General features: G+C 40.7%; 1 protein-coding gene across 7 annotated transcripts in view; it reads right to left on the reverse strand.

The window, feature by feature from the left end:
- Window positions 1-1,439: 1,439 nt before the first annotated feature.
- Window positions 1,440-27,763, reverse strand: part of si:dkey-206f10.1 (adenylate cyclase type 8) — a 29,409-nt gene continuing 3,085 nt past the window's right edge. Inside the window, exons 2-22 of one of the 7 annotated variants that reach the window (XM_047387637.1) lie at window positions 24,686-24,778; window positions 22,166-22,377; window positions 21,107-21,841; window positions 19,284-19,433; window positions 19,003-19,133; window positions 17,634-17,745; window positions 15,763-15,890; window positions 15,085-15,243; window positions 14,754-14,988; window positions 14,468-14,638; window positions 14,270-14,370; window positions 12,851-13,052; window positions 12,394-12,480; window positions 9,473-9,633; window positions 9,271-9,352; window positions 8,960-9,118; window positions 7,898-8,044; window positions 7,625-7,717; window positions 5,808-5,922; window positions 3,476-3,678; window positions 1,440-2,346 (exon numbers count right to left, since the gene is read on the reverse strand). In XM_047387637.1, the coding sequence (XP_047243593.1) occupies window positions 2,131-2,346; window positions 3,476-3,678; window positions 5,808-5,922; window positions 7,625-7,717; window positions 7,898-8,044; window positions 8,960-9,118; window positions 9,271-9,352; window positions 9,473-9,633; window positions 12,394-12,480; window positions 12,851-13,052; window positions 14,270-14,370; window positions 14,468-14,638; window positions 14,754-14,988; window positions 15,085-15,243; window positions 15,763-15,890; window positions 17,634-17,745; window positions 19,003-19,133; window positions 19,284-19,433; window positions 21,107-21,841; window positions 22,166-22,342 (3,564 nt within the window). In that variant the 5' untranslated portion in view covers window positions 22,343-22,377; window positions 24,686-24,778 and the 3' untranslated portion in view covers window positions 1,440-2,130. Of the gene's footprint in view, window positions 2,347-3,475; window positions 3,765-5,807; window positions 5,940-7,624; window positions 7,718-7,897; window positions 8,045-8,959; window positions 9,119-9,270; window positions 9,353-9,472; window positions 9,634-12,393; window positions 12,481-12,850; window positions 13,053-14,269; window positions 14,371-14,467; window positions 14,639-14,753; window positions 14,989-15,084; window positions 15,244-15,762; window positions 15,891-17,633; window positions 17,746-19,002; window positions 19,134-19,283; window positions 19,434-21,106; window positions 21,842-22,165; window positions 22,378-24,685; window positions 27,405-27,763 lie in introns of those variants that run through there. The other 6 variants (XM_047387638.1, XM_047387636.1, XM_047387640.1 and 3 more) reach the window with 6 other exon arrangements.

Below are 27,763 nucleotides of genomic sequence, written 5' to 3' on the forward strand. Positions count from 1 at the left end.
GCAGATGATCTGCAAATTTATCTCCCGTTGAGAGCAAGTCGAAGCCAGTCTGTGCAGAATCTGGTTAACTGTTTAAATGACATTAAATCCTGGATGGAGGTAAACTTCTTACATTTGAATGAAAGTAAGATAGAGGTGATTGTTTTTGGAAAAACTGATCTACTTTCAGGATGCAGCAGTGCTATTGGTCCTTTGAGTTCTTTTAATTGTTCTGCTGTGAGGAACCTTGGTGTGGTTTTTGATAACTGTTTTAATTTTGATGAACAGGTCTGTGTAGTAGTCCGTTCTAGCTTTTATCATTTGAGGTTAATCAGCAAAATCAAAGCCTATTTGGGTTATAGTGGCCTTTAAAGTGTGATACATGCTTTTATTACCTCTAGACTGGACTACTTTAACTCTTTATGCTGGGTTGGACAGCTCCTTCGCCTGCAGGGAGTTGCCCCGCTGGTCCAAAAGGCTGCTGCTCATCTGTTAACGGGTAATAAGAGATGTGAGCTCCTAACCTCCATTAAGATTTTAATTTTGGTTTTTAAATGTTTAAACAGTCTAGCACCTTCTTGTGTAACAGAACTTCTGCACAAGCACGTTACCAGGAGAAGTTTGATGTCAGAACACAGCTGGTTGCAACGATTTTTTGGGGGGGTATTGTTGTAAAGATGAATAAATACAAATGCAGTTTTTTTTTTAAATGTTGTTCTGTGTTGTTTTTTTAAAATACTGAGTATTTTAAAGTTTTTTTGGTTGAAAGGGTTTCACGTAGTTTCACATTTTATTGGTCTCCCATTTCTGTTTAAATGTTCTTATGTTTATGTGTCCACTTTGCATCAGGTTATCTATTCCTTCATTTACTCTTTAGTTGTTCTACATCTTTGATATAATTTAGATGGATCCGCTTTTGTTTCATTGTACTAACAAGTCTTCTTTTACATCCACTATTTTGATTCAGTTTAATTTAAGCTGTTTCACGTCTCTCTCCTAAATGTATTTTGTATTCTGGGCTGAACCTAAAAGCTAATTTACACCTTGGACCCTTAAGTGTTTATTTATCATCATATTTTGAAGGTGGGGTAAACTGGCAACAGGGCCTGAGAATCCTAGCCTAAAAATGAAAATTCTTTCATACCAGTGAGTGAGCCGTCTTTCAGAATAGAAGATCGTCACAGAATACCCGCGGTAGCTGCAGCCATGACTAATAGAGTGAAGGAAAATCGATCTCACAGTATTTTAGTAACACATTGAAATTATATCAACATCTTTCGTGCATGTATTATGTTGAAATATTTTCCTTGTAGTATAAAATAAAGAACTTCTTACCTGTTTTTGTATTTATAATCCAAAGGTTCCTTCAAGCAACTAACTGAAAGCCTGAGAGAATTTCTACATGTTAATAACAGCTCAACATTTGAGACTGGTACTGACTTGGAAGAAGAAATTGCATAAACAATTAGTTTAGTTTTAATAAGAACATCCCAGTAGTAACACCACAGTATTGATTCAGAGCAAATTAATAATTTTATTCAAGTTAAATAAATGAGAATTTGGGTTTTTTATTAGCTGAAACAAAAAAAACAAAAAAATTAAATAAATACAATGCGTAACAGAACAGTTGTTTCTTTTTCAAAAAGACCAGCAATGTGTATTTACACATCAGATCAGCTGTAAAACATATGGTTAAATAAAGAAGTTACATTCTTCGTATTTTGATTTGCAAGAAAAGAGCTACATGAGAGCTTTCAATAAATATAAAAACAAACAAAACAAGAAACAAAGCGGCAAATGACACATCAATAAACAAAATGTAACTGTTAACACTACTAAATAGGTGGAAGACAATGAAGTAAAACATCTTTCACAGCTTCGTAGGCCATTTGAGCTGGTTTTATAGAGGTATTCTGTGATTTGGCTCAAACGTCTTTCATCTTGCCAGATCGTAGTTTCAACAAAGAAGAAGACCTGTTGGCTTCTCCATAATTATACAAAATGGCATCAAGAAAACTATCATAACCGTCAAGTTCATTTAAAAGCAATGTTCAGACACACCACCCTGAAGGTTTTTGGCAGGTTTTGACTCTGTCCTGTAAACTTGGAGAAACACTATTTGTGGACCATGTAGTTTACTTTATGCAGCCCTCAGCACTGAAGTTTGCGGGGAGTAAGACCAAAGTTCCCATTGGCCTCTCTCAACTTCTCTTTGTGTCTGGCCTGGACGAGAACGTGCACCACACCGGCCAGGGTCATGCGACCTCCTGTTCGGCCGCCTTGATTCCTTTCTGCTGCAACACTGGCCCTCTTACTGCGCGTGGTCCGGATGAAATATGTACGAACATTCCCCTGGCACTCACTCACCTAAGACATCAAGAGTGGAAATAAAATGCAAACGATCTTTTTTAAATCACAGCCAAGGCAGTTTATTAAAGTACATTTATATAAACAGTGCCTTGCAAAAACATTCATAACCCTTGAGTTTTTTTGTTGGTTTTTTTTTTACATTTTGTCGAGTTACAGCCACCAATGTCTGTGTATTCTACTGGGACTTTATAGACCAACACAAAGCAGTGTATAATTGTGAATATTTTAATATTGTGCGCTCCAAAAATCAGGGCTTTAGAGAAGAGTGGCAAGAATAAAGCTGTAGTTAAGAGAAGATGTAAGTAGTTATGTTTGCAGTACACAGCAAACATCTGGACGAAGGTGCTCTGCTCAGGTAAGATTTAAATTGAACCTTTTGGCTGTTATGTCATGGAAAACTGAAACAGCACATCACCCTGAACACAAAATTCCCATATTTGGAGGTTTTTCAGAGCTGGGAACGGGAAGCTGCTCAGGGTTGGTGGGAAGAAGGATGGAGCTTATTACATGGGAAAGAAAGCCTCTTAGAAGCTGCAAAAGACTTGGGTTCAAACTTTCAGAAGGACAACTGGTAGCACGAGCTACAATAGAACAGTTTACATCAAAGCATAGGTCTGTGTTAGGATGGCCCAGTCAAAGTTCAGTCCTAAATCTTATTAACTATCTGTGGCAAGACTAGAAATCTAATGTTCACCTACACTGCCTATCCAATCCAAGTTTATCCCCTTTCTAAAGAAGAATGAACAACAATTTCAGTCTGTAGACGTCCAAAGATGGTCGAAACTTAACTTAAAAAACTGCAGCTGTAACTGCAGCAACAGATGGGTCTAACAAGTAATAACTGAGGTGGGCAGAAAACCAAGCATTTTCTTCCTTCTGGTTCACAGTTATGTGCTACTTTATGTCTGTGTGTCACATAAAATCTTGATGAAATACAATGAAGTTTGTGTTGGTAAAATGCCAAAACATGGAAAAAACTTCAGTACTTTTGTATTGTATGAATAAAGCTTTTTAAGCGTTATATACGAATTCAAATACTATTATACATAAATCTAAATGAGCCTAAACGCGACTTAAAATTGCAGTTTTATAACCATTACCATCTCCAGGATTCACAGAATCTTACCCCCTTAATAAATATTTCTCCTCGAAGTTCCAGGACAAAGCCCCATTCTGATAGGATCTTGTGGGTGGCTTCAGGAACCTGGATGCGTCCACTCACACCAGTGCTGTCCATGCGACTGGCCAGGTTCACAGTCGATCCCCAGATATCATACTGGGGTTTGGTGGCACCGATCACTCCTGCAATTACCGGCCCATGGGCAATGCCTGGAAGAGGCCAACACTGACTCAATATTTAGTTGAAGGTTTGTGCCAAAAGACATCACCATAGCACATCACACCTATTGGCATTCCTGATAAAGAAATATGAAAAGACTTAAAATAAGGGTATTAGGGTTAATAACACATTTTCACACTGAAATGTGTGGAATGTATGTATTCACTTGGGCAAAAAAAAAAAAAAACACTGGTTCCAATTCCTATGAATTAACAAGAACCTTTGTCCGGCCTCATTTTAGTTTATTTTGCCATCAAGTACAATATGGAGAAGGATGGTAAAGGACATAATGCATTTCCCAAATCTCATAGAGAAGTTGGAGTAAAGAATGAAAAAAAAAGATATGTGGAAAAGCACCTGATACCTATTGTTAAGTATGGTGAAGGATCTGTAATGCTATAATGCCAGTTTCTCTTCCAAAGGCCCTTGAACCTTTGTTAGATTGCATGGCATCTTGAATCGTTTCAAAAGAAATCTGATGGTCTCAGCCAGAAATGTGAAAATGGGTCATCACTTGATCTTTCAGCAGGATGCTGATGCCAAAACATTCAACCAAATAAGTAAAACAAACAATGAACTACAGGGGTTGGACAATGAAACTGAAACACCTGTCATTTTAGTGTGGGAGGTTTCATGGCTAAATTGGACCAGCCTGGTAGCCAGTCTTCATTGATTGCACATTGCACCAGTAAGAGCAGAGTGTGAAGGTTCAATTAGCAGGGTAAGAGAACAGTTTTGCTCAAAATATTGAAATGCACGCATCATTATGGGTGACATACCAGAGTTCAAAAGAGGACAAATGGTTGGTGCATGTCTTGCTGGCGCATCTGTGACCAAGACAGCAAGTCTTTGTGATGTATCAAGAGCCACGGTATCCAGGGTAATGTCAGCATACCACCAAGAAGGACGAACCACATCCAATAGGATTAACTGTGGACGCAAGAGGAAGCTGCCTGAAAGGGATGTTCGGGTTCTAACCCGGATTGTATCCAAAAAACATAAAACCACAGCTGCCCAAATCACGGCAGAATTAAATGTGCACCTCAACTCTCCTGTTTCCACCAGAACTGTCCGTCGGGAGCTCCACAAGGTTAATATACACGGCCGGCCTGCTATAGCCCAACCTTTGGTCACTCATGCCAATGCCAAACGTTGGTTTCAATGGTGCAAGGAGCACAAATCTTGGCCTGTGGATAATGTGAAACATGTATTGTTCTCTGATGAGTCCACCTTTACTGTTTTCCCCACATCCGGGAGAGTTACGGTGTGGAGAAGCCCCAAAGAAGCGTACCACCCAGACTGTTGCATGCCCAGAGTGAAGCATGGGGGTGGATCAGTGATGGTTTGGGCTGCCATATCATGGCATTCCCTTGGCCCAATACTTGTGCTAGATGGGCGCGTCACTGCCAAGGACTACCGAACCATTCCTGAGGACCATGTGCATCCAATGGTTCAAACATTGTATCCTGAAGGCGGTGTCGTGTATCAGGATGACAATGCACCAATACACACAGCAAGACTGGTGAAAGATTGGTTTGATGAACATGAAAGTGAAGTTGAACATCTCCCATGGCCTGCACAGTCACCAAATCTAAATATTATTGAGCCACTTTGGGGTGTTTTGGAGGAGCGAGTCAGGAAACATTTTCCTCCACCAGTATCACGTAGTGACCTGGCCACTATCCTGCAAGAAGAATGGCTTAAAATCCCTCTGACCACTGTGCAGGACTTGTATATGTCATTCCCAAGACGAATTGACGCTGTATTGGCCGCAAAAGTAGACCCTACAACATACTAATAAATGATTGTGGTCTAAAACCAGGTGTTTCAGTTTCATTGTCCAACCCCTGTATCTTCCATAACCATCTCAGAACCCAGGTCTATATCCTATAGAAAACCTGTGGAGTAACCTGAAGAGAGCATGAGAGATGAAAAGTTATTAGGGGAAAATAGGTGCTAAAAACTAAACTAAATAAACAATTATTTGATAATGCTGGATTTTTTTTCACACAAACTTTTATGCCAGTGTACAAAATGGTGAGTTTATTTTCAGGCTTTTTACACATCTTTCCCAGCACTGTTAGTAAATGTGAAAGGAGCTAGGTGCTCAGTCACTCACCCACACGCAGCTCAAAGTTTTGAGCAGAGTGGTTGTTTATCTCTCTTATGATCTCCTGCATCGCCAAAGCAAACAAAACCAGCTCACTCAGGTGGTTCCACTCACGCACCGAACCCTAGAAAAAATACGGGCCTGTGAAACCAAGTCATGTGTCAGAAATAAAACAAAGTTTAATCTGATGATACAAAAAGTTGGGTTGTTCAGCTGAATAAGTTTAAATACACTCATCTTGGGCATGAATGTCATAATAATTTTAGACTTTTAATGATTTATTTGAAACGGTCTTTTGGGGAAGGTAGGTGGACTGAAACTATAGCTTCACTGCTTTTCTCTCAAACCCCCAGTCGGTCGTGGCAGATGGCCGCTCACACTGAGCCTGGTTCTGCTGGAGGTTTCTTCTTGTTAAAAGGGAGATTTCCTCTCTACTGCCACTACATGCATGCTCAGTATGAGGGATTGCTGCAAAGTCAATGCCAGTGACTGTCCACTGTCTCTACATGCTCATCCAGGAGGAGTGAATGCTGCAAGTCACTGATTGGATACAATCTGCTGGGTTTCCTTAGATAGAAAAACTTTTTATCCAATTTGAATAAATAACTGAATCTGACTGCACTGTTTAATGGTTAGGATTAATTGGAATGTATGTACTTGACTTTTGTGAAGTGCCTTGAGACGACATGTGTTGTGAATTGGTGCTATATAAACAAACCGAATTGAATTGAATTGCTAAAACAAAAAAATCAGGTCCAACTATCATCATCGGACTGCACCATCTGATCCAAACTCTCACTACCAGATAAACGAAAATCAATTAGGATGTTCAAGAACAACTCAGAGCCCACCAAGGTTTAAGAATATCCTAAACAGGGAGCTGCTGGAACACCAGGATCCACACTGATGTCAGTTTTACGTCAGCAGGGGCCGAGAGGGTGCCAACCAAGAAAAAAGGGCCTGATCCAAAATTAACCTCTGCGAGCTTGACTGAAATTTGCATCTGCCCACTTGGTCAAATCAAACACCTTTGCAGAAAAGTTATATGCTAAGAGGAGACAAAGACTGAACAATTTGGCCACAATAATAAGAAAAATATTTGGATGAGTCAAGGTTGGGATTTCAAACCTGAAAAAACACGGCGGTGGTGGCACCATGCTGATGGCCTGTGTTACTGGCAGTGGTGCTGGTGCATTGTTGGAATAATAATAATAAGTTGATGGAATAATGAAGAAGCAAGAATCCCTCTGAACTCTTCACAATAAATCACCATCTAGATAGTTAAACTTGGACATAGTGGGGTGTTTCAGCAGGACAGTGATCCCAAACACACCTCAAAGCTGATTTTGCAATGGATAAAGCAGGCTAAATCTAAGTTTCTGGAAACTCAAAACCAATATATTCAAATTAGCTCTAACTACTCTGATAAAAAAAAAAAAAAAAAGAAAACCTGGTCAAATATCCAGACAAAATGATGCCAGCAACTTGTTGATGGCGACAAAAAGTGTGCGGTCGAGATGGAACTTGGTGAGGAAATTCTAACCAAATATTACTGGGGTCATATACACTTATTTGACCCTGTGCGTATTGGAGAAAATACAAAGTGAACTAGTATACCAAATGCTTGCATTATTACAATTTGAATTGTATGTTGTGTTATTAGTCAACCTTTGAATATATTTAAATACCTGTAAAAGCAGGACACTTTGACTTCCAGACTAGTTAAAACTCATGTTTTTCTCAAAATAGACCAGAAATTTTCGAGTAGTATAAAGTTAGTTTACTGATTCTCTTTTAGGTATAACCATGCAACTGTACAATCTCACCTGCTTATTTGGAGCTAAACCAGATGCTGCCATGTAACAGCTTCCAATGGTCTTGATCTTCTCCACATAGTGGAAATAGGATTCCTCCAATAGCTTGTTAGTAGACAAAAAAACAACCACTTAAATATTCAATCCTTTGATTTTTACTTTTGTAATTATAATCTAATTTCTATACTTTTTAATGATGTATGTATGCTTTGTTTGTAATACAGATAGTAGTGACTCCAAGAGGCCCAACGATGCAGATACAGCAGCTTTCTGCATCGGGCTTACCTCATCAAAGCCGGCTATGATCTCGTTCAAGAGTCGAAGACAGTCCACTTCTTCATGTTTGAGCTCTTTCTGCTCAAAGTACTCATCGAACCCAGTAACAGAAGCAAACATAACACCCACTTCATCGTAGGACTGGGAATAAAGCTCCTACAGGGACAATTTCGACAAACATATTAAGAGAGATGCACCGATCAAACAACTAGAAACCTGAATGGGCAGATTTTCTATTGATTGGCTTTGATTAGTGATAGGCAGGTTAGAGTTCGAATTGTTTTTTCTACAAATCAAATGCATCAAAACTAAGAAATCCTGCCATTTTTGGTCTATAAACACATCAACCAACAGCATGTACTTTTAGGTTTTACAAAAATCTGATCACTGTTAGGAGCACAATGAGGATGATCTCATGATTCCTTCATTTTCTGCTGGATTCAAACTTATTACCTTTATCAAAGAAGCTGCTGCACGTTATACTCTTTCTCTAAGAAAGTATATTCCTTTGCATGAAAAAAAGAGTCAATGAAAACTGGAATGAGCAGGTCAGACCTAAGAGAAAACCGGATATTGGTATCGACCAGGAAAAGCCCGATCGGTGCATCAACAGGTCAGTCAGTCAGTCATTTTCTACCGCTTATTCCATAGTGGGTCGCGGGGGAGCTGGTGCCTATCTCCAGCAGTCTATGGGCGAGAGGCGGGATACACCCTGGACAGGTTGCCAGTCCATCGCAGGGCAACACACAAACAGCCATCCACACACTCATTCATTCATAAACCTAAGGGCAATTTAGAGTGACCACTTAACCTAACAGGCATGTCTTTGGACTGTGGGAGGAAGCCGGAGTACCCGGTGAGAACCCACGCATGCATGGGGAGAACATGCAAACTCCATGCAGAAAGACCCCTGGCTGGGAATTGAACCCAGGACCTTCTTGCTGCAAGGCAACAGTGCTACTAACTGCGCCACCGTGCAGCCCCGCCACTGTATACCACCGCATCAACAGGTATCATTCAGTATTAAACCAAGTTGTTTATTCACAAAATGAACCACAAAATCACCATTACCTCATCATGTTTGCTGCGTTCCAGAAAATGCTGTGCAACATGCAAGGGCAGGATGTTGTGCAACAAACACTCATTGTGTTCTCGCAGCTCCCTCATGTCCTCCACCTCCTGCTGGGCCTGCACACGCCACAGGAAGTCCAGCCTAGCGGTGGCCTCCCACTGGAAAGCAAAGAGATGCAGCTAGAGGCAGCGTCACCATTCACTCAGGAGGGCTGGTGGGAAACATGAAGGTGACTTTGCTCGACTAGGTGCTGAAAGAAAAACTTCTTTCCTCTGCTTCGATAGAGAAAATAATCATTATTCATAAATACCTGCCGCCCATTGTAGAAGACAGCTATAATAAACATTGCTATGAGAAGAATCGAAATTCCTTTTCTCCTAACATAATGGGACCTGAAATAACAGAGGAAAAAATGGGAAATGAAATTAAAAGTAAAACATTTACAAATTCATTATAAGCTCAAATGGACCAGAGCACTGACAAAATGTAAAAATTAACCATAAGAAACTGACCTGTGCTGTACGTCGCTGTGTGCAAGTGTGACAAAGGCGTGGTGGATGAGGTAGGAGTACACCACAACCACCAGCAGCAGCACACCCAGCTTCAGCAGGGAGTTCAGGCGTAGAAACACAGCACAGGTCACCATCACGACCACGCCACTCAGCGCAAAGATCTAAAGGGACATAAACGTAGCAGAGAGGTCTAGAGTTTTTAATTTACAGCTATGTACAGCTCTCTCAACACTTATTGAAAACTCTGGTGGAGACATGTAAAATACTCGTACTCGTCGTCTTCTGCTTTATCCGGGATCGGGTTGCGGTGGCAGCAGACTCAGCAGAGACGCCCAGACGTCCCTCTCCCCAGACACCTCCTCCAGCTCCTCCGGGGGGAGCCCAAGGCGTTCCCAGGCCAGCCGAGAGACATAGTCCCTCCAGCGTGTCCTGGGCTGTTCCCCGGTGCTTCCTCCCGGTGTGACGTGCGTGCAACACCTCCCGAGGAAGGGGTCCAGGAGGCATCTGGTATAGATGCCTGAGCCACTTCAACTGGCTCCTCTCGATGTGGAGGAGCAGCGGCTCTACTCGAAGCCCCTCCTGGATGGCCGAGGGACCGGTGCAAAGAGGATTGGGCAGCAGACGAAGGTGGAGACCTTGGCGGCCCGATCCCCAGATGCTTAGGCTGGCTCTAGGGACATGGAATGTCACCTCACTGGGGGGGAAGGAGCCTGAGCTTGTGCAGGATATCGACTAGAAATAGTCGGGCTTACCTCCATGCACAGCGTGGGCTCTGGAACCCATCACCTTGAGAGGGGCTGGACTCTCTTTACTCTGGAGTGGCCCACGGGGAGAGGCGGTGGGGTGGGTTTGCTTATTGCCCCCCGGCTCAGCCGTCTCGTGTTGGGGTTTACCCCAGTGGATGAGAGGGTCGCATCCCTACACCTTGGGGTTGGGGACAGGTTTCTGACTGTCGTTTCGGCCTACGGGCCGGGCGGTAGTGCGGAGTACCCGGCCTTCTTGGCGTCCCTGTTGGGGGTCCTGGATAGTGCCCCTCCCGGGGACTCCATTATTCTGCCAGGGGACTTCAACGTCCACGTGGGTGTCCATCAGTGCACCTGGCACCAGGACACCCTAGGCAGGAGGTCGATGATCGACTTTGTTGTCGTATCGTCAGACCTTCGGCCGCATGTTTTGGACACTCGGGTGAAGAGAGGGGCTGACCTGTCCACTGATCACCACCTGGTGGTGAGTTGGATCCGCTGGAGGAGGAGAAAGCCGGACAGACTTGGCAGGCCCAAGCGCATAGTAAGGGTCCGCTGGGAACGTCTGGTGGAGCCCTTGGCCAGAGACGCATTCAACTCCCACCTCCAAGAGAGCTTTGACCAGATTCCGAGGGATGTTGGAGACATAGAGTCCGAGTGGACCATGTTCTTCGCATCTATTGTCGATGCTGCTGCCCATAGCTGCGGCCGTAAGGTCTGTGGTGCCTGTTGCGGTGGCAATTCCCGAACCTGGTGGAGGACTCCAGCAGTAAGGGACGCTGTCAAGCTGAAGAAGGAGTCCTATCGGCTGTGGTTGGCTTGTTTGACTCCTGAGGAGGCTGACAGGTACCATGAGGCCAAGCGTGCTGTGGCCCGGGCTGTGGCAGAGGCAAAAACCCGGGCCTGGGAAGAGTTTGTTGAGGCCATGGAGAAGGACTACCGGTTGGCCTCGAAGCGATTCTGGCAAAACGTCCGGCGCCTCAGGAGGGGGAAGCAGTGGATAACACTCCTCAGCCTCCCTGGTAAGGCCTACGCCAGGGTATTGGAGAGGAGAGTCCGGCCGATAGTCGAACCTCAGCTTCAGGAGCAGCAGTGTGGTTTTCGTCGCCGTGGAACACTGGACCAGCTCTATACCCTCTAAAGGGTACTCGAGGGTTCATGGGAGTTTGCCCAACCAGTCCACATGTGTTTTATGGACCTGGAGAAAGCATTCGACTGTGTCCCTCGTGGTGCCCTGTGGGGGGTGCTCCAGGAGTATGGAATCGGGGGCCCTTTATTAGGGGCCATCCGGTTTCTGTACAAGCGGAGCAGGAGTTTGGTCCGCATTGCTGGCACTAAGTCGGACCTGTTCCCGGCGCATGTTGGACTCCGGCAGGGCTGCCCTTTGTCACCGGTCCTGTTCATAACATTAATGGACAGGATTTCTAGGCGCAGCCAAGGGCCGGAGGGGGTCTGGTTTGGGGACCAGTGGATTTCGTCTCTTCTTTTTGCGGATGACGTGGTCCTGCTGGCCCCCTCTAGCCAAGACCTACAGCATGCGCTGGGGCAGTTCGCAGCTGAGTGTGAAGTGGCTGGGATGAAGATCAACTCCTCCAAGTCCGAGGCCATGGTTCTCGACTGGAAAAAGGTGGCTTGTCCTCTTCAGGTTGGAGGGGAGTTCCTGCCTCAAGTGGAGGAGTTTAAGTATCTCGGGGTCTTGTTCACGAGTGAGGGAAAAATGGAGCGGGAGATCGACAGAGGGATCGGTGTGGTTGCCGCAGTAATGGGGGTGCTGTGTTGGTCCGTTGTGGTGAAGAGAGAGCCTACTTTCCTACCCTCACCTATGGCCATGAACTCTGGGTCATGACCGAAAGAACGAGATCCCGGATACAAGCAGCGTGTAAAATAGTCAAAATAAATTAACCTCCAATTACAGCAGCAGATCCTCACACATCTACATTAAAAAATACATAGATATATTTTCTTTTATACAAAATAAATGAAACCACAATTAGTGGTACCCATAATAACTCCCCTAAGAGCTCACTCTGTTTGAATGCTTCAACCTTTACCAGGGGCACCAAAGACTGTGGACTTTGCTATGAGTGGACATGCCCTTTTAAAAATGTTTTAAAGAAAACTAAATGTGAAGTGATCAATATGTGAAACAAGGTGAAGATGAAACCAGCCTGTCACTACCTCAGGATAAGTGCAGATGGTGTCTGAACCTGTGCTCTTTTTCTCCATCCTGTCAGCTTCTCCTGTGGCTGCTAGGACACACCACACCTAGATGCAACACACAACATGAAAACGATTGTTCACTATCCATGATGTTTTTGAATTTTCTAATTTCATATACTTGCAAACAAAATGTTGAACTGTTTTGGCTAAATTGCACCATCTGATCTCTGGCCACATGGTGGCAGCAACAAACAAGCTGTCATCAACATAATATATTAATATTTGTTTGAACTTTTAAAAGTCTATTTTAAACATGTTTTTACTTTCTACATTTTCCAAAGAGAAATGTTTAATTATTTCTGAAAAATCTCACCTGAATTTGGTTACACAATTCAGCAAGTGAAAGCAGATAGGACACAACAGATGTAGCAAGAGTGCTTTATTATCTCAGCCCTTGTTTTGTTCCAACCCTCACCATGTCAGTGGAAGCCAAGCTGAAGTTGGTGATGATGGCTGTGAGAGTGAGGAGGTTTCGGGCGCTGTTGTTTTCATGGATCCAGCAGCAGAGCTGCTGCAGAGCTGCTGGAGTCCACCTGAACTCCTCAGCAAGGGCGACCAGCAGCATCAGCAGGTAAGCAAGAAGAAAGAAGGAAAACTGGAGGACAGCAGGGAGCAGTCTGGAGGTGGAACACCCAGCAGGGATATGAGGAAGAAAAAAGGGAAAAATGTTAATCCAGCACAGCAACCCGGGGGTGCCAAAAAAAAAAATGACTTATACAATTTATGAATGTATTATGTTCCCATCTGGATGGATTTTGGTAAATGTTGTCATGTTATTTTTATGGATTTGAACTTGAAATTAAACATTCATCCTTTTTTTCACCCCCATTTTGGTAATTATGTATTTCTCAGTGACCAGCTTGTCTACATTCTGGCTATTTTATTTGTTGCTTTGATCATTTATTTGAATATTAATTTATTTTAATCCTATTTTATGTCTGCTTTTGTTTAGTTTGTAACTTGTTTTGGTTGTTTTAAGATGCAGAGTACTATTCAGTGTCAAATAATATAAAACACTTTCATAAATATTCATTCATTTTCATTTTGTGTTTTAAAAAGGTAACCTAAAAATCATATGTTGCTACATTGCATTATCTTTTAGAATAGAATCGAATAGACTAGACTAGACTAGACTAGACTAGACTAGAATAGAATAGAATAGAATAGAATAGAATAGAATAATACTTTATTGTGGTGAAATACCCAGTGTAACAGCAGGAAATTAATAAAATAAATAGAAATACACACGATTCAAGCATTAAAACAATTATACAATTTAAAGAGTAAAATAGAACAAAACAAAAACTCTACAATAATGAAAAAAATGCTGAGTGGAAAAAATAAAGCATAAATAGGAAATGTAAATGTTAAAACTATTATGAAACAAAGTTAATCTATACAAATAGTTTTTTTATATTTGTGCAGATAAACATAGGATATATTCAAAATTATGGAAATCTAGAACTATCAAATGTTATTAATACATAGTTGTTAAAGTTTAGCAAAATTTTGTTTGGTGTCATTTTGTTTCATTTGGCCATTTTGTGGCTATCTGTGGTGTTTTTGGATCTCTTTGTGGCTGCTTTGTCCTGGATTTACGTTACATTTTTTTAAAATGACTCTGCCAATCTTATATTTTGGCTTTTTTTCAGATCAGGTTGTTTTTTTTCTCAAATTCTTGCTATTTGGGATCACTTCCAATATTTCCAGTTTTGCTTATGCCTTGTTTAGTTCTCACTTCGTGTTTATTAGTCTCTGCATCTTTATTATTCTGTAACTTTAATTCCTAATGCTTCCTGCACCACAAAAAGCACTAAACTAGACATTTTCCCACCTGGGAGTAGGGACGATGGCCTGGGCAGCCATGAGAAAGAGGAGCACGATAAAGGAGCAGACCATGTTGGAGTTAAACATCTCATCTCTGATCTGGGAGAACTGAAAAAAACAAAGAAATATCTTTTAGTTCATTTAACCTATGTGGGAAAATCTCCATAGACTGATTGTGATCTGCAGCTCCACTGTACTTGCGTACCTTGTTCTCTATGTGTGTGTCTTTGAACACCAGGGTCAGAGCAGTGATGTGCTCCTTGTGCATGCGCTCACTGCTCCGAACCTCGATAGCGTGTTTGATCCGTTTGTTAATCTCTCTGGAGGTGGACTGCCACAAACTGGGCAGAGAACCGTTGGTGAAGGAGGCCAGAATCTGTGAGGGAACATAAAAAAGGCTGATGAAGTAACATTTTTCTGTAAGATGTAATGTTTGTCTTCTTCTCCGTATATGTTAAAACTGAAACATTTCTGTTGTGCTCTACACTTACACTGTTTATATCAATAGCATGGCCAAAAGGAATCTCTGGGTTCCAGGTTCTAATGCTCTTCTGGATTTTTATGTTCTCAGGATGGTCGTATTGATACTTTTCCACCGGAGGGCAAATAAAGAAGGTGTCGATGTTGTGTTTTCGAAGAAACTCATTCCTGTCGTGGCCATGACCGTCCTCTGTCTTGTATGCTGTTCCCAAGCAATCTAGGGTAGCTCTTGAGATGTGGATACGTCTGAATAAGTGAGAAAAAAACGAAACATGGCTTACAGGTCACAGGTCAAAAGTGACCCTTCTGGTGCTTCTCTGTGCTTATTTTGGATACACCCACCCAGGTATTCCTCCTGCTTCCAGCATGTTGGCGATGATCACATCCCAGGACCAGACATCAAAATGCCATTTCTGCAAGCCCAGGACGCCACATAGGACAGAGCCAGAGTGGATGCCGATCCTCATGTCCAAGCCAAAGTTCAGCTGCTTCCGAACGAGTCTGGCATTATTAAAGCAATTAATCAGTTTATTGAAGCTTTACTGATGCCTACAACTATGAAACACATGATTAAACATCATGTCATGCTGTTTTAGAGTTTCGGGGTAAACTTTAAGGGACATTTCATTTTTACATTCAGGGTCACCCACTTATCTGTTCCTCCTCATAAAGATGTGTAAAATCCTCTTTTAATTTTTAATGCAGTAGCATAATTTTGCACAAAATATAAAAGAAAAAGGCTTTCAGCAAAATCAGCAGTCCCACGTCTGTTGACTAGGCAATCTATAAATAAATGAAAATCCAATATTTTGTAGTACTTGGTTAGGTTAATTAGAGTGTTGTTTAATTTGTAATAAATGACTTCCTGTTTCCCTGGGCTACAAACATTATGTGAAAAAGAAGCCAATTTTTTAAGCTCTTCAAAATGGGAAAGATAATATAACCTATAATTCAAATATAGAAGATGTGTGCTGTTCTTTATTTGTAATGAAATGGCTACAAGACACTTGTAGCACTGACCGTATTGTGCTGATCATAGCCAGACCCATTTCCACACAGTACCGTGCATGGGCAAGCTGTGGCTCAGGCACCCCAGAAACACAATAGTAACAGTCTCCCAATATCTTTATACGCAAGCAGTGGTGCTCCTGTAATAGGATATAAAAGAATAACTCTTTAGAATACAGTCTATGGAAATAATCACTAAACAGCATATTTTACAACCACTTTAGGACACCCTACATAAGCCTGTGTGGTTTTGTAAAAAAATTTGACTTATATTAATTTTAAAGAGTCCAAACGTTCTGTAAGATGTAATTTTAATAAATGCATTTCTGGCGAGGAGTAAATGAAATTAAATTAAATAACACCTCCACATTTATTTCCACTTAAAATTATGAAAATCCCACACAGCTGTATCACATTGGTGCACATGATGAGAAAATCATTACTCAGACATTGAGTATGGTGTTCTTCTGACTGTTGAAGTGAGATTGAACACCATGGTGAGATCAAAAGACCTGTCTCTGGCCTTCAGAAAGAAAATTGTAAGAACTTATGAGTCTGGTAAGGGATTTAAAGAGGTCACAAAATAATTCAGCCATTCCACCATGTGAAGGACATTCAATAAAATTGCTAACACAGCCAGGTCTGGGTGTCCGAGCAAGTACACCTAAATCAATAGACTGCAAAATGCTACGAACAAGTCTTAAATACCCTAAAATGTCATCACAGGCCCTTCAGCAGGCACTTGCTAATGTTGATTTAAAAGTGCATGCCTATACAATCAGAAATGGGCTGTACAAGTTTATCTCTCATTGGAGGTGTGAGGTGTGCAAGGAGAAAGCCTTTTCTCTCTAAGAAAAACATTAATGCTTGTCTAAAGTTTGTTAGAGAGAACATAGACAAAGACCAGGACTGCTGAAGTAATTTTTATTTGGATTAATGGGTTTGAAATTAAATTATTAGTCATCAGAACAAAGGACATGTGTGGTGTAAACCAAATATAGCATTCTGGGAAAAAAACCTCATACCCAGTGTTAGGCATAGAGGTGGAAGTGTCATGGTCTGGGGATGCTTTGCTGCGTTGAGTAGTGAGGCAAACTTTCCTCATAGCAATGTCAGAGAATAGTAGAGTCCTACAAGTCGCAGCTCTAAGTTATCGTCCAACCCCCAGTACTGTGGGCAGAATTTAACTTTTGCTTTCTTCTACTTTCTTTACTGCAAGGTCCATTTAGTGGTACCCACAGAAATAGTAGAATCTTGGCTAAAAGCTGATAAAAACCATTTCTACAAATACCAAAAACAGTTAAAACTAAAGGCAGTTGAATCGGAAAATAAACAAACTCCACAAAATAACGTAACCTCAAAACTCGGTCTCAGCTGTTCACCACACGGCTTCAAAACACACAACCAGCATGTCTGCTGTAAGCAGAGAGATTACAGATTCCAAAAAATACATTTCGTCGTAATCCACCCAGGTTTTACTCAACCAGCAGCAAAGGAAGGCCAGAATTATCACTCCCATTTGAAAAACGTAATTATTAACATAATGATTGTTTAGATAGAGTATGTCAGTTCTCAGAAAAATTCAGTTAGATTTGCACATGTTATTTGGAGCTCAAACGTCACAAAACCCCTTTGGACTTAAGGGGTTATTTTAACCAAAGTGGGTGACACTAGTTATTACAGGGTAACCTTTTTCTTTAGATCACATATCTTTGTTTATATGCATAAAACAAGATTAATGTTTGTTGTTTACCTGCAATTAAATCACTTTCTTTTCCAGAGAGACATCAACATGAGAACATGTCTTTAAAAAAAGAAACAGGTTGTCCTACTATTTCCACATGACTTCAAAAGATCAAAGACTAAAGAGGGCAGATTCTCACCTCAGCTAGTCGGTCGAAACGTCCAAAGAGCACATTGAGAGTGTGAACCATTTCCTGGGCTGACAGGTTAATCGACAGCTGGGTGAAGCCCTTAATGTCTGCAAAAAGAATGCTACAGAGAAGACAGAAACAAGAACAGTACAAGTTTCTGTGAATTCAAAAAATTGATGCGCTAAAGAGTCTTAAAACAGTCAGATAATTTTACACCTGCCTCTGGGGAATTGTCTGTACCATACTGTCTGCTGCTGTCTCTAAGCATCACTCCCTGAGGGTGTGTGTTTTAAGATTAGTAAGACCAGTGTGTCAAATCTGAGAAGAGCTGCACCTTATTCTAAATCATCAAGCATTCCAACAAATACCACAGCTCCTCCACCCATTGTCAGATTGTAGACTTTCCCCTGTTGCTGTCTTTTTCAACAGTGATGCTTTCTGCATTTTGTTCTTCTCTGTTATTTACACTTAGCCAGTTCTCCATCTCAGCAGCTACTGGGCTGCATGACTCTGTTGAAACCTGCCCGAAGTCACAAAATACAAATGTTATTTTCAGTTGCACTCTTAATGACTCTACAACTGATTTGTTCAGTGAGAGAAAATATGTGTCTAATTCTGTAATAAAATATTGCCGTACACCGTATATGCTGAAGAGTCTGAAGTTGGTTTATAATTAGTAGCTAATGATTTAGAGATAATTTAAAGAGCAATTTGGATGCTCTTTGAAGGAGTCTGTACTGCATCTTTCCTTGCCAAATTCAAAATCTCACATATTTAGACTGGTTAGACTTTAACTGAATAATTATTCAATGAACAAACATTATTTAAAACACAGTTTGAGATTTATGAAACTTTTCTCTAATTTGGAAAACAAAAAACTGCATTTTCATTGCAATCTTGGTGTTGTATCACTTTACACTAAAACAGGTGTGAATCTGTGCCTGTCTAAAACTATTAATATGATATTGGTGTGTTGTAATTATTTATGTTTCTAAAAGTTACATGGTGAAATGTTGCATAGCAGACTAGGCTTCATTGGGTAAGTGGATGTGTTTTCTGTTGAGTGTGGGGCAGCAGAAAGAGGGTCTCGCCCCGCCCAGGGCATCATTTATACAAGAACCTTCACTGTCTGCCTGATTTCTGCTTTGGGTTAATTGATTCTCCAGTGACCTTTTAATAGATAATAACCCTTAAATTCAATTCAATTCAATTCAAAGATACTTTATTGATCCCCGAGGGGAAATTAGAATTGTTAATGTTAATGTGTTTTGATTCATATTGGAACCTATTTGTATTTTCGGTGGTAATCCAGGGGTCCACAATCATAAAGGTAATGAATCTAAGCTCAGCAATCACTAATGTCTGTTAGTGTATGCACCTGACATCTTTATACTGGTGGATGTAGATCTTATAAAACTCCTGGGGGTTGAGTTCATTCTCCATGGAGGTCATGTCAGCAATCATTTCCAAAGCAACAAAGCGAGGCAGGATTGACAGGACCAACCGCTCCTGTCAGGCAACAACACAAGCAAGAAATCAACTACTGGCAATTTAAGGTAAACCAAAGAGGGAAGGTCTCGTAACAATTTTTACTACATAGAAAAACCTGATATACAAATTTGACCAATTGATAACTGGAGTTTTTACGTCACCATGTACCTGTCTTTGGTTCTCTTGCTCGAGTTTGAGGCGGCCCTCGATGCAACGCCGTGTCTCCAGGAAAACCTGCCGCTGGACGTGGTCTGTCAGGTAGTGGATGAACAAGCCAGCTGTGTTCATACCCACATACAGCAGGCCTTTGGCGAACACCTGGATCCAGAGCCGATAGGGACTTATTTCTACTTAATTTCAAATAAAAACATCTAGAGGACTTCGGTCAATATGGCTGAAGGAAATGCTGTAACTAGCTAATAACAGAGTAAAAAGTAAGACCGTAAAGAGATTGATTTTATATCACTATATAGTCCCTCAAATGTGAACACTATCATTGATTTGTGAATGTAAAAAAAAATTATATGACCCAACTGGAAGTTCAAATGTAAATGTATGGCCATGAAAGGAAATATTTAATTTCCTACAAATGCAAAACGTACACAATTAAGAGCCAAACAATGTTCAAACAAGTATACCACACATGCGGAGCGATAAGAACAATGTTTGGACTGGTCTTGGTTTGTAAAGGAAAAAAATCTCGCAGCTGAAAACTTTGCTAAGTAGAGAAAATAGATTTAAGGTCTGTTTAAGGTCTGAGAATGGTAGCCGGATCCACCTTCAGAGCTTATTTTATTCCAACAAATAAGCTGATATTTATTGTGCTTTGCAGAAGTAATCATAGCCCTAAAAGTATTTCACATTGTCATCATGTTGACTTCACAAATCTAATTGAATTTTAATCAGGATTGTTTTTTCATAGACCTAAGCAAAGTACATCATTTTTAACATAAAAACAAAATCCTGACGAAATCCTAACAAAGTGGCATGTATTTGTATTCAGACCACTGAGTCAATCATTTGCAGGTCTGTTTTGTACCAGCTTTGCACATCCGTACACAGAAATGTTTGTAATTTCTTCTTTGCAAAACATCTCAACCTCAGGCTGGATGGAGCTTCTGTAAAGATACATTTTAAGTCTTTCCACAAATCCACAGATTATGGTCTAAAGTGTATCTGGGCTGTTGAAACACCTAATTATGCTCTAATCTACATTCTTTTCTTGGCTTTGGTTGTATATTAATGATCGTTGTCCTGCTGGAAGGTAAACCTCAGCTTCAGTCTCAAGTCTCTTGCAGCCTCTAAAAGGCTTTCTTGCTGCTAAGTATTTAGGTCCATCCATGTTCCATTGACCTCTGATCCACTTTCCTGATGCTGCTGAATAAACCCATCTCCACAGAATAATGCTTCTATTATCGTGTATTTTTTTTGTCATGTAGGGATGGTGCGTTCAGGATGTAGTGTTAGTTTTCCATCACACATAGCATTTCGAATGTAGAAGAAGAGTTACATTTTGATCTCCCTACATGGCTTGGGGAAAACTGTAGTTGCTTTCTTCTCACCAACCTTCCATAACAGCCAGATTTGTGGAGCTATACTTTTACACTTTTATGCATTTTTCACATTGCTGTTATTTTATTCTTGTGTTATAGTATTATTGCATGTTGGCGTTGGGTGTTCTAAAAGGTGGCTATTTATAAAACACATTATTATTTTTGTTATTATTAAAGGGGTCTGAATACTAATGCATGCCACACTTTTCAGATTTTTTTTTGTTAAAAATACATGGATCATTTTCCTTCCATTGCACAATTCCACAATACTTTGTGCTGGTCTGTGGTAATGTGATCAAATTTGAAAGAGTTCAAGGAGTATAAATGCTGCAATGCATATTTTTCTGTTTAAGGTTTTCAGTTGTATATTTTCTCCTTTATTTGTACGTACTCTAGAAGGTATTGCCTGTAAAATTGCAAAAGATTTGTTTTTCTCACCTTATTCAAAAGCAAAGCATCATTATAGTGGAACCATATATCCAGCAATATGTGGAGTATTGGGGTGAGGAAGCCAGCACAAATGGCCCACAGCAGAGGTAATGGCAACAGGGTGTATGTTGCAAACAATGTGAATAAAATATACCATGATGGGTCGTTTTCAAGTCCATAAGCAAGCCCCCCAAGGATCTGTGTGGTCTGCGACAACCAACTTGCAATGCCAGCATAATGGAGCCACTGTGGGGACATGGAGTCCTTGCAGGTTAATACCAGTATGCAAAGAGCTATAGCCAACACCATAAAGATGCCAGTCAAATAGCCACGCAAACAGTCCGTAACAGCATCCGGGGCCAGTGCCAGATACAGAACCAACATGTGGAGCTTGGCCACAGCATCAATTACATTGGTGAGGGCTAGAGAGTTTGTCCTCTGGTGGGAGGAGTATCGCTGGTAGAGCTTCTCCAAATCACAGGATTTGAAGGTGTGACCCAGCATGGGTATGTAAACACTATGAACAGTGTTACACCAGTGCACAAAGAAGTCAGCGTCACTGGTGTAGTCCTGTGTAGAAATGCTGATGCTGCCATGCGTGCTGGTGGAGGCTCGACTATGGACTCTGAATGTGGAGGAGCGGCGTTTTGTGACTCCACGGGAGGCCTTGCTGCGGATTTGTCTGTTGATCTCATCTATGTAGGCATCGGTCACAAAGATTTTGCAAGGAGGTTCCACACTCACCTAATGAAAAAGAGAAACCAGTAGGGTGTAACAGAAAATCACTTTATTGGAGACAAATATAACCTGTTTAATTTTTTTTCCTTTTATATTTGGGCTATTTTTCTCATACTCTCTGAAGAAAGTGTACAAAATAACAGGCAGGTTTTTACTGTTTCAACTGTGAAGCATGGTGGTAGTAGCAAAATGGCGAGCCTTTGTTTTACAACACTGCACAAAGTGGGTGGAGAAATGAAGAAGGGTTCTTCAACTTCACTTCAAATCAACAGCTAGACAGATAAAACCTGGACACAGAAAAGCCAAGGTATGTATGTAACAGTGAATCACCTGAGCGCTGAGCTCTTGTTGGGTAATGATGTGTTTCACTGCGTTCTGCCACAGCATCTTTTTCCGCCTGAGCCCAGGAGACAGCATGGTGTTCAGACATGGAGGTTCATGCAGTTCCATTGGGGAGACCTGCCTGGTGTCAGCGAAGGTCACCATGGTGATGACCTCAGCTGGCATCAGCTGTTAGGCTCAGATCAGGAGAAGGCTGCTGGCTTAAGGGGTAGGAAAGGAGAAACAGTGGCAATCAGATGGGGACAATTTCAACACGCAGTCTCAAAATCTTTTGCTATTTTCACCCCATTTCCAATCAAAACGGGACTCTTTCTTTACTGCAGCTAGATTTTAAACTTGCGATTTGTTAATTTGCTAAAAGCTGCTACGTCTTAAACAGTGCTTGAATTAAGAAAAATGATCCAATATCACCGATCTGACAACTAAAAAACCTTCCGCAGCAACTAAAGCAATACATACTTGTTAACTGCGTATCTTGTGTTTTTTATCCATTTCTATGTACAGAGAAGCCTAATTTCCAGGATTTCAATTGGCTTTCAAGAACCTTTTAACTGAGGTTATCACCTTTCTAATGGGATTTAGGTCAGTACTTAAACTTAAATATCAAGAAAATTTGACTTCATTCTTAACCGCTCAGCAAGCCATCATCAGTAAGTTGCTGTCTTGCTGAGTAGTCAAATTTGTAGTTTTTTCTTAATATCTAGGCATTGTCCAAATACACACAGGTTCCAACCCATGTTTCACAGACAGGATGAGGTTCCTAAGAGAATATACAGTTTTCCTGTTTTATCAACCAGGTTTTTCATGCCTTTGGCTTGTACACAGATCTGCTCATTGGGCTTTTAATAGTGCATTTAAACCTTCTTTTTCTGGGATAGAACGATTTTTGTTGATTGATTTTTCAAAACATCAATTGGGTGAACAACTTTGCATTTTATTGGGGGCTTTCTCTAAACCACTCGGGGTCAAAATGACTAAACTGGTGAAAGAAAACTGGCTGGGGTATTCAGGACCAACCCAGGAACCACCAATGCTTAAGCCTGTCATAAAAAGGAAACATCTGGCACACCAGTCCAGTTAATCCAGTTTCACAGCCATGAACAGGGAGAGTGCTGATCTAGAAAGAAGCCCTTACTCCAAAATCGACACTTACAAGCTTGACTAAAATGTATTTCTCCAGATGGCTGCTGGTGTATATTTAGGCTTTTAAACCTAATAATACTGTTCCAACTGTCAAGCACAGTGGCAGGTCTGTTTTACTGCCAGTGGCTCTTGTCCATTGCACAAAGTGGTTGGGACATTTTATTCGGAGGACTACCTCCTCAGATCGAAACTTGGGGAGAGTTGGGTCTTCATCACCATAATTACCGCAAACACACATCAGAGTTAGTTTTGGATCAGCGTAATGCAGGTTAATCTTAACCATTTCTTACAAGCAGAACCATCACATGTTCGGCCAGAATAATGCTGGAAGCTCGATGATACAATAGACATGTGTTCAAGGTGCAACGGACTAAGGAAAACTTAACCAAATAATAATGGGAATGTCTATATATACAAGACAAAATCTGCAATAAATTCAAACTTCTTGTTTTTAGGAAATCATTGAAGTTGTTTGTTGTATAATCATTGCAACCTGGAAAAAGAACTGCATTTTTTATGACATTCTTACCCATGCATGTCTGAACAGAGATTTAAGATTTAAAGTGGAGCTTGGCAACCCTATTGAACCTTTACAGTGCCCCTATGAATATTGCCCACTGTGAGAGACGTTTTACTTTGGTTTCTCACTTTAATTAAAACTATTTACCTTAAATATACCTTCAAAACTGCTACACACAGTTTTGGTACTTACCACTAGGTGACGTAGGAAATCCTTTCTCAAATGAAATTCTGAAAATAAGGGCGTAAGTACTAATTATAGCTCAAATTCAGCTTACGTTTTCATTTAACTACATCTAGAAATTGCCCTAAATTCTGTAAAAGTAAAAGAAATAACATAAGCTCATGCACTTTGACTATTTCTTTTTTAATTAAATTCTAATTAACTTGTAATAGGCTTCCTGGGGTAGATTTGGGTGTGCAGCACACACATAAAGTAACAGTTTGTAGGCTCCACATGTTGACACAGTGTGTGCCATAAGGAAGGCAGCTTCCAACTAAATTATCTGGTGACTAAAATTAGCCCTGAGCTGGTTACACAGAGTTAAACTCCTCCAGGTCCTTCTGGATCTTCATGCCTGCGTTCCAAGCCTCTAAAAGTCCACTGTCACCAATCGCATTCTCACAAAGATTACGTGTCCATGCACACAACAAACTGGGCATGAAAAAACCGATTAAAGCAAACGCTCCAACATTAGAGCAACTAGAGGAAAAGATAGAATAGTGGGAACAATCAAGAGTTTTTCTTTATGTATCACATTGAATTGCCCTGCTTGAGTGTGTCAGTTACCAATTTTAAATTTGCTTTAACTATTATGCATAAATTGTGTCATGCAGAGTACTAACCTTTCTTGTTTTACATATTATGCCTCTACTCCTCACGTCCAGCATTTGTCCTAGGATTGATGCAACCAGCTTGTCATAATCCATTTCTGCTGTCTTCATTTTACAGCGATTGTAGACATATACCAAAATAAAGATGTAATCAATACAAAGAAAAAAATCGAATCTAAGAGTAATCCCAGCAGCAATGAGGACCTCTGTACAAATGTGGAGAGTGAGTTATCTTCCTGTCAAAGATATGTGAACTCCATCTTGCTGGATTGTGGGTCACCACCTGGGCGCGTTTAAAAAGAAGTCAACAACTGCTGCAAAGCAAAGCTTTGGAGTGAAGAACAGTAAGAGGATTAATTAGTCAGCAGCCACTATCACTGTCCTGCAAAGCTGAGTTCAGTGTCCTCAAGAGATGACCAGGATAAATCTTTTTAAGATGGCGGGTGACACATCAATGGAACAGCATTAAAACAGGAGCTTATTCACATCCCTCGTTCCATCCAGTTGTTTCCATTTACTTTGGTCCCATCATAATGGGAGCAAACACAGAGGTGATGCCTCCTTATTGCCTCTGCATGCTGTTTTAGTGCAGGAACTCTCTGTACAATCACAGTCATGAGTTCCTTTCAGGCTGTATACAAATAAAAACACTGCCAAAAGGTCTTTAAAATATGCCTGTGCAAAAACAGGAAGGTTGACTCACTGGCCTCCTTTACAGCACCCAGACATAATTCAGCTGCATGCAGGTGCAAACAAAACCGCCTTTATTGTTGCATTAAAATTTACATTTCTCTCTTTATTAAAGATGCAAACTATGATTGTACAATTCAAACTTGTTGATTACATCTAATATCTCCTAAGATGTTTTAGCATTATCTCTATTTAGTGTGGAACTGGGGGTCTTTGTTTGTGCCATCGGGGGGGCTACCCCTTCATTGGTGGGATGTTGTTTGTGTGGGTGATCTGTCCACACCCTGAAGTGGAAGGGTCCTGTGTGTTGCAGGCCTTGCATCCGTTCTAATCACTCTATCAACAGCGCAGGTCTAGGTAATAAACTCACTCACATACAGCCGCTCAACGCACACTTATTTCTACAAATACGCTCAACACACCCACAAACACACCCACACACAGATACTCCAAATGAATGAAGGTCATACAAACACAGCTTACTATTAAATCAATGTGGCCTGATTAGGTTGATGCTGAGTCTAGTCTCAATTTAATAAAGTTATTCATGCAATTAGGATTTTGTCTTGAGATTTCCTTTTTGTAGAGCAAATCTGCTCTGGCACATGTAGGCAAACAATTTCTCTTTATGGTACGTTTGCCTGAAATGGCAAGACAGGAGACGTGAAAAAAATAAGCCCTGAACACATTTTTTTCAGCAGGGACAGGAAAGTTGGTCACTATTTAGGGAAAGGTGGATGGAGCTACAGGGCAATCCTGGAGGAAAGCCTATTAATGGCTGTAAAAAAATCTAACAGTGGGGCAGGTGTTCACCTTGCAGCAAGGCAACAATCCTAAACATTCAGTCAGTTACAATAGCATGGTTTAAATCAAATTATATATTCACTTGTTAGACTGGCCCAGTCAAAGTACAGACATAAACCCAATCAAGAAACTGGCAAGAGGAAAATGTTTACAGGCACTCCATCCTGCCTGACTGAGATTGAGGTATTGCAAACATTTCAGTCACTAGATGTGCAAATTTGGTAGAAACATAACCCAAAAGACTGCTAGCTGTAATTGCAGGTAGTTCTATAGGAACATCGACTGAGAGGGCTTGAAAATTTTTTTTAATTATCTATGTATCCTTTCCCACCACTTCAAAGTGATGTGCTACTTTGTGTTGGTCTTTCTTGTAAACCCGTAACAAAAAAATCATAAACAGAAATGTATGATTCTAATGTTACAAAACGGGACAAGGTTCAAAGGAAATATAATATTTATGAAGAAAACTAAATTAGGATTAGATGATTGTTACACAAAATGTTCTACACTGTTTATTTCAACTGTGTGTGAAAACAGAGATGAGAAACGAGAGGGACTTTGGTGTCTTGGAGACACTTGGGTACAATATATAAATCCTAAAATCAATAGCAGTCCTGAGAGTATTGAGGAACACATTTTCTAACTTGCCACATAATTCCCACGTCTCTGTGGTGATAAGCTGTTTAAGGTTTTTTAAACTGCTAATTGTTTCCAGGCAACACTCAAAGCCCCTAAGGCTGATCTAATGTGATCCCATCTGTCCCTGTGTGGCTGTGTTGCTGAGACCTTTCATACTGATTACTGCACATCTAAATATAGCTAGTCGTCAGGTCTGAAGCAAGTAGTTATACTACAACTGAAACCAAACCAGACTTCCACTCACAAAGCAATGCATTGCAGTAAAGAAATTTTGGATGCGTCTCATGTGATACTGTGTCTAGCAGTGAGAGTAAAGGAGGCAACAAAGCAGTGAATATTGCTTCAGAGTATTATTCTTCAGCTTGTTACTGTTGGTCATTTTCGTGCATTAAATTCACAATTTCGAGTGATATTGGTTTTAGCACAAGCCTAGAAACAGCTTAATGTTAAGACCAACTGCTTTGGGTGCCCAGTAATTAAATAATTCTCATTTGCGCTGAAGCCAAACCAACAACAGAACTGACCACGGCCTGGGAATCCATGACAAACATCTCACTGATTCCAGACACACATCTATGTATGTCTGCTGGTGTGTAACAGTAATCACTCTGTTAAATTAGGAAGGAGGTGCATTAGGAGTCACACAGATTTAATTTGCTTGGATAGAGCACAGTAGCTGTTATGAATAAAGTGTAGTTCAATTAGCAATAATGCAGAGGCCCCTGCACTTTAGGTCTTTTTTATAATGGTTTAACTTGAATTCAGTCTTTTTAAACACTTTTGATGGTGTTATCACATTGGTATTCACATTCACGTAAAGCTTCACAAAACCATTTATTTAATCTATATATTGATGCTTTACAAATTAATAACGGTCATTAGTTTCAGGAAATATGATATATGATCTCTGTCCTATTACAAAATAATCCAGTAATCTCTTGACAAGAGTTGTAAAAA

Source organism: Girardinichthys multiradiatus, chromosome 15, assembly GCF_021462225.1.
Source record: "Girardinichthys multiradiatus isolate DD_20200921_A chromosome 15, DD_fGirMul_XY1, whole genome shotgun sequence".
Classification (NCBI taxonomy): domain Eukaryota; kingdom Metazoa; phylum Chordata; class Actinopteri; order Cyprinodontiformes; family Goodeidae; genus Girardinichthys; species Girardinichthys multiradiatus.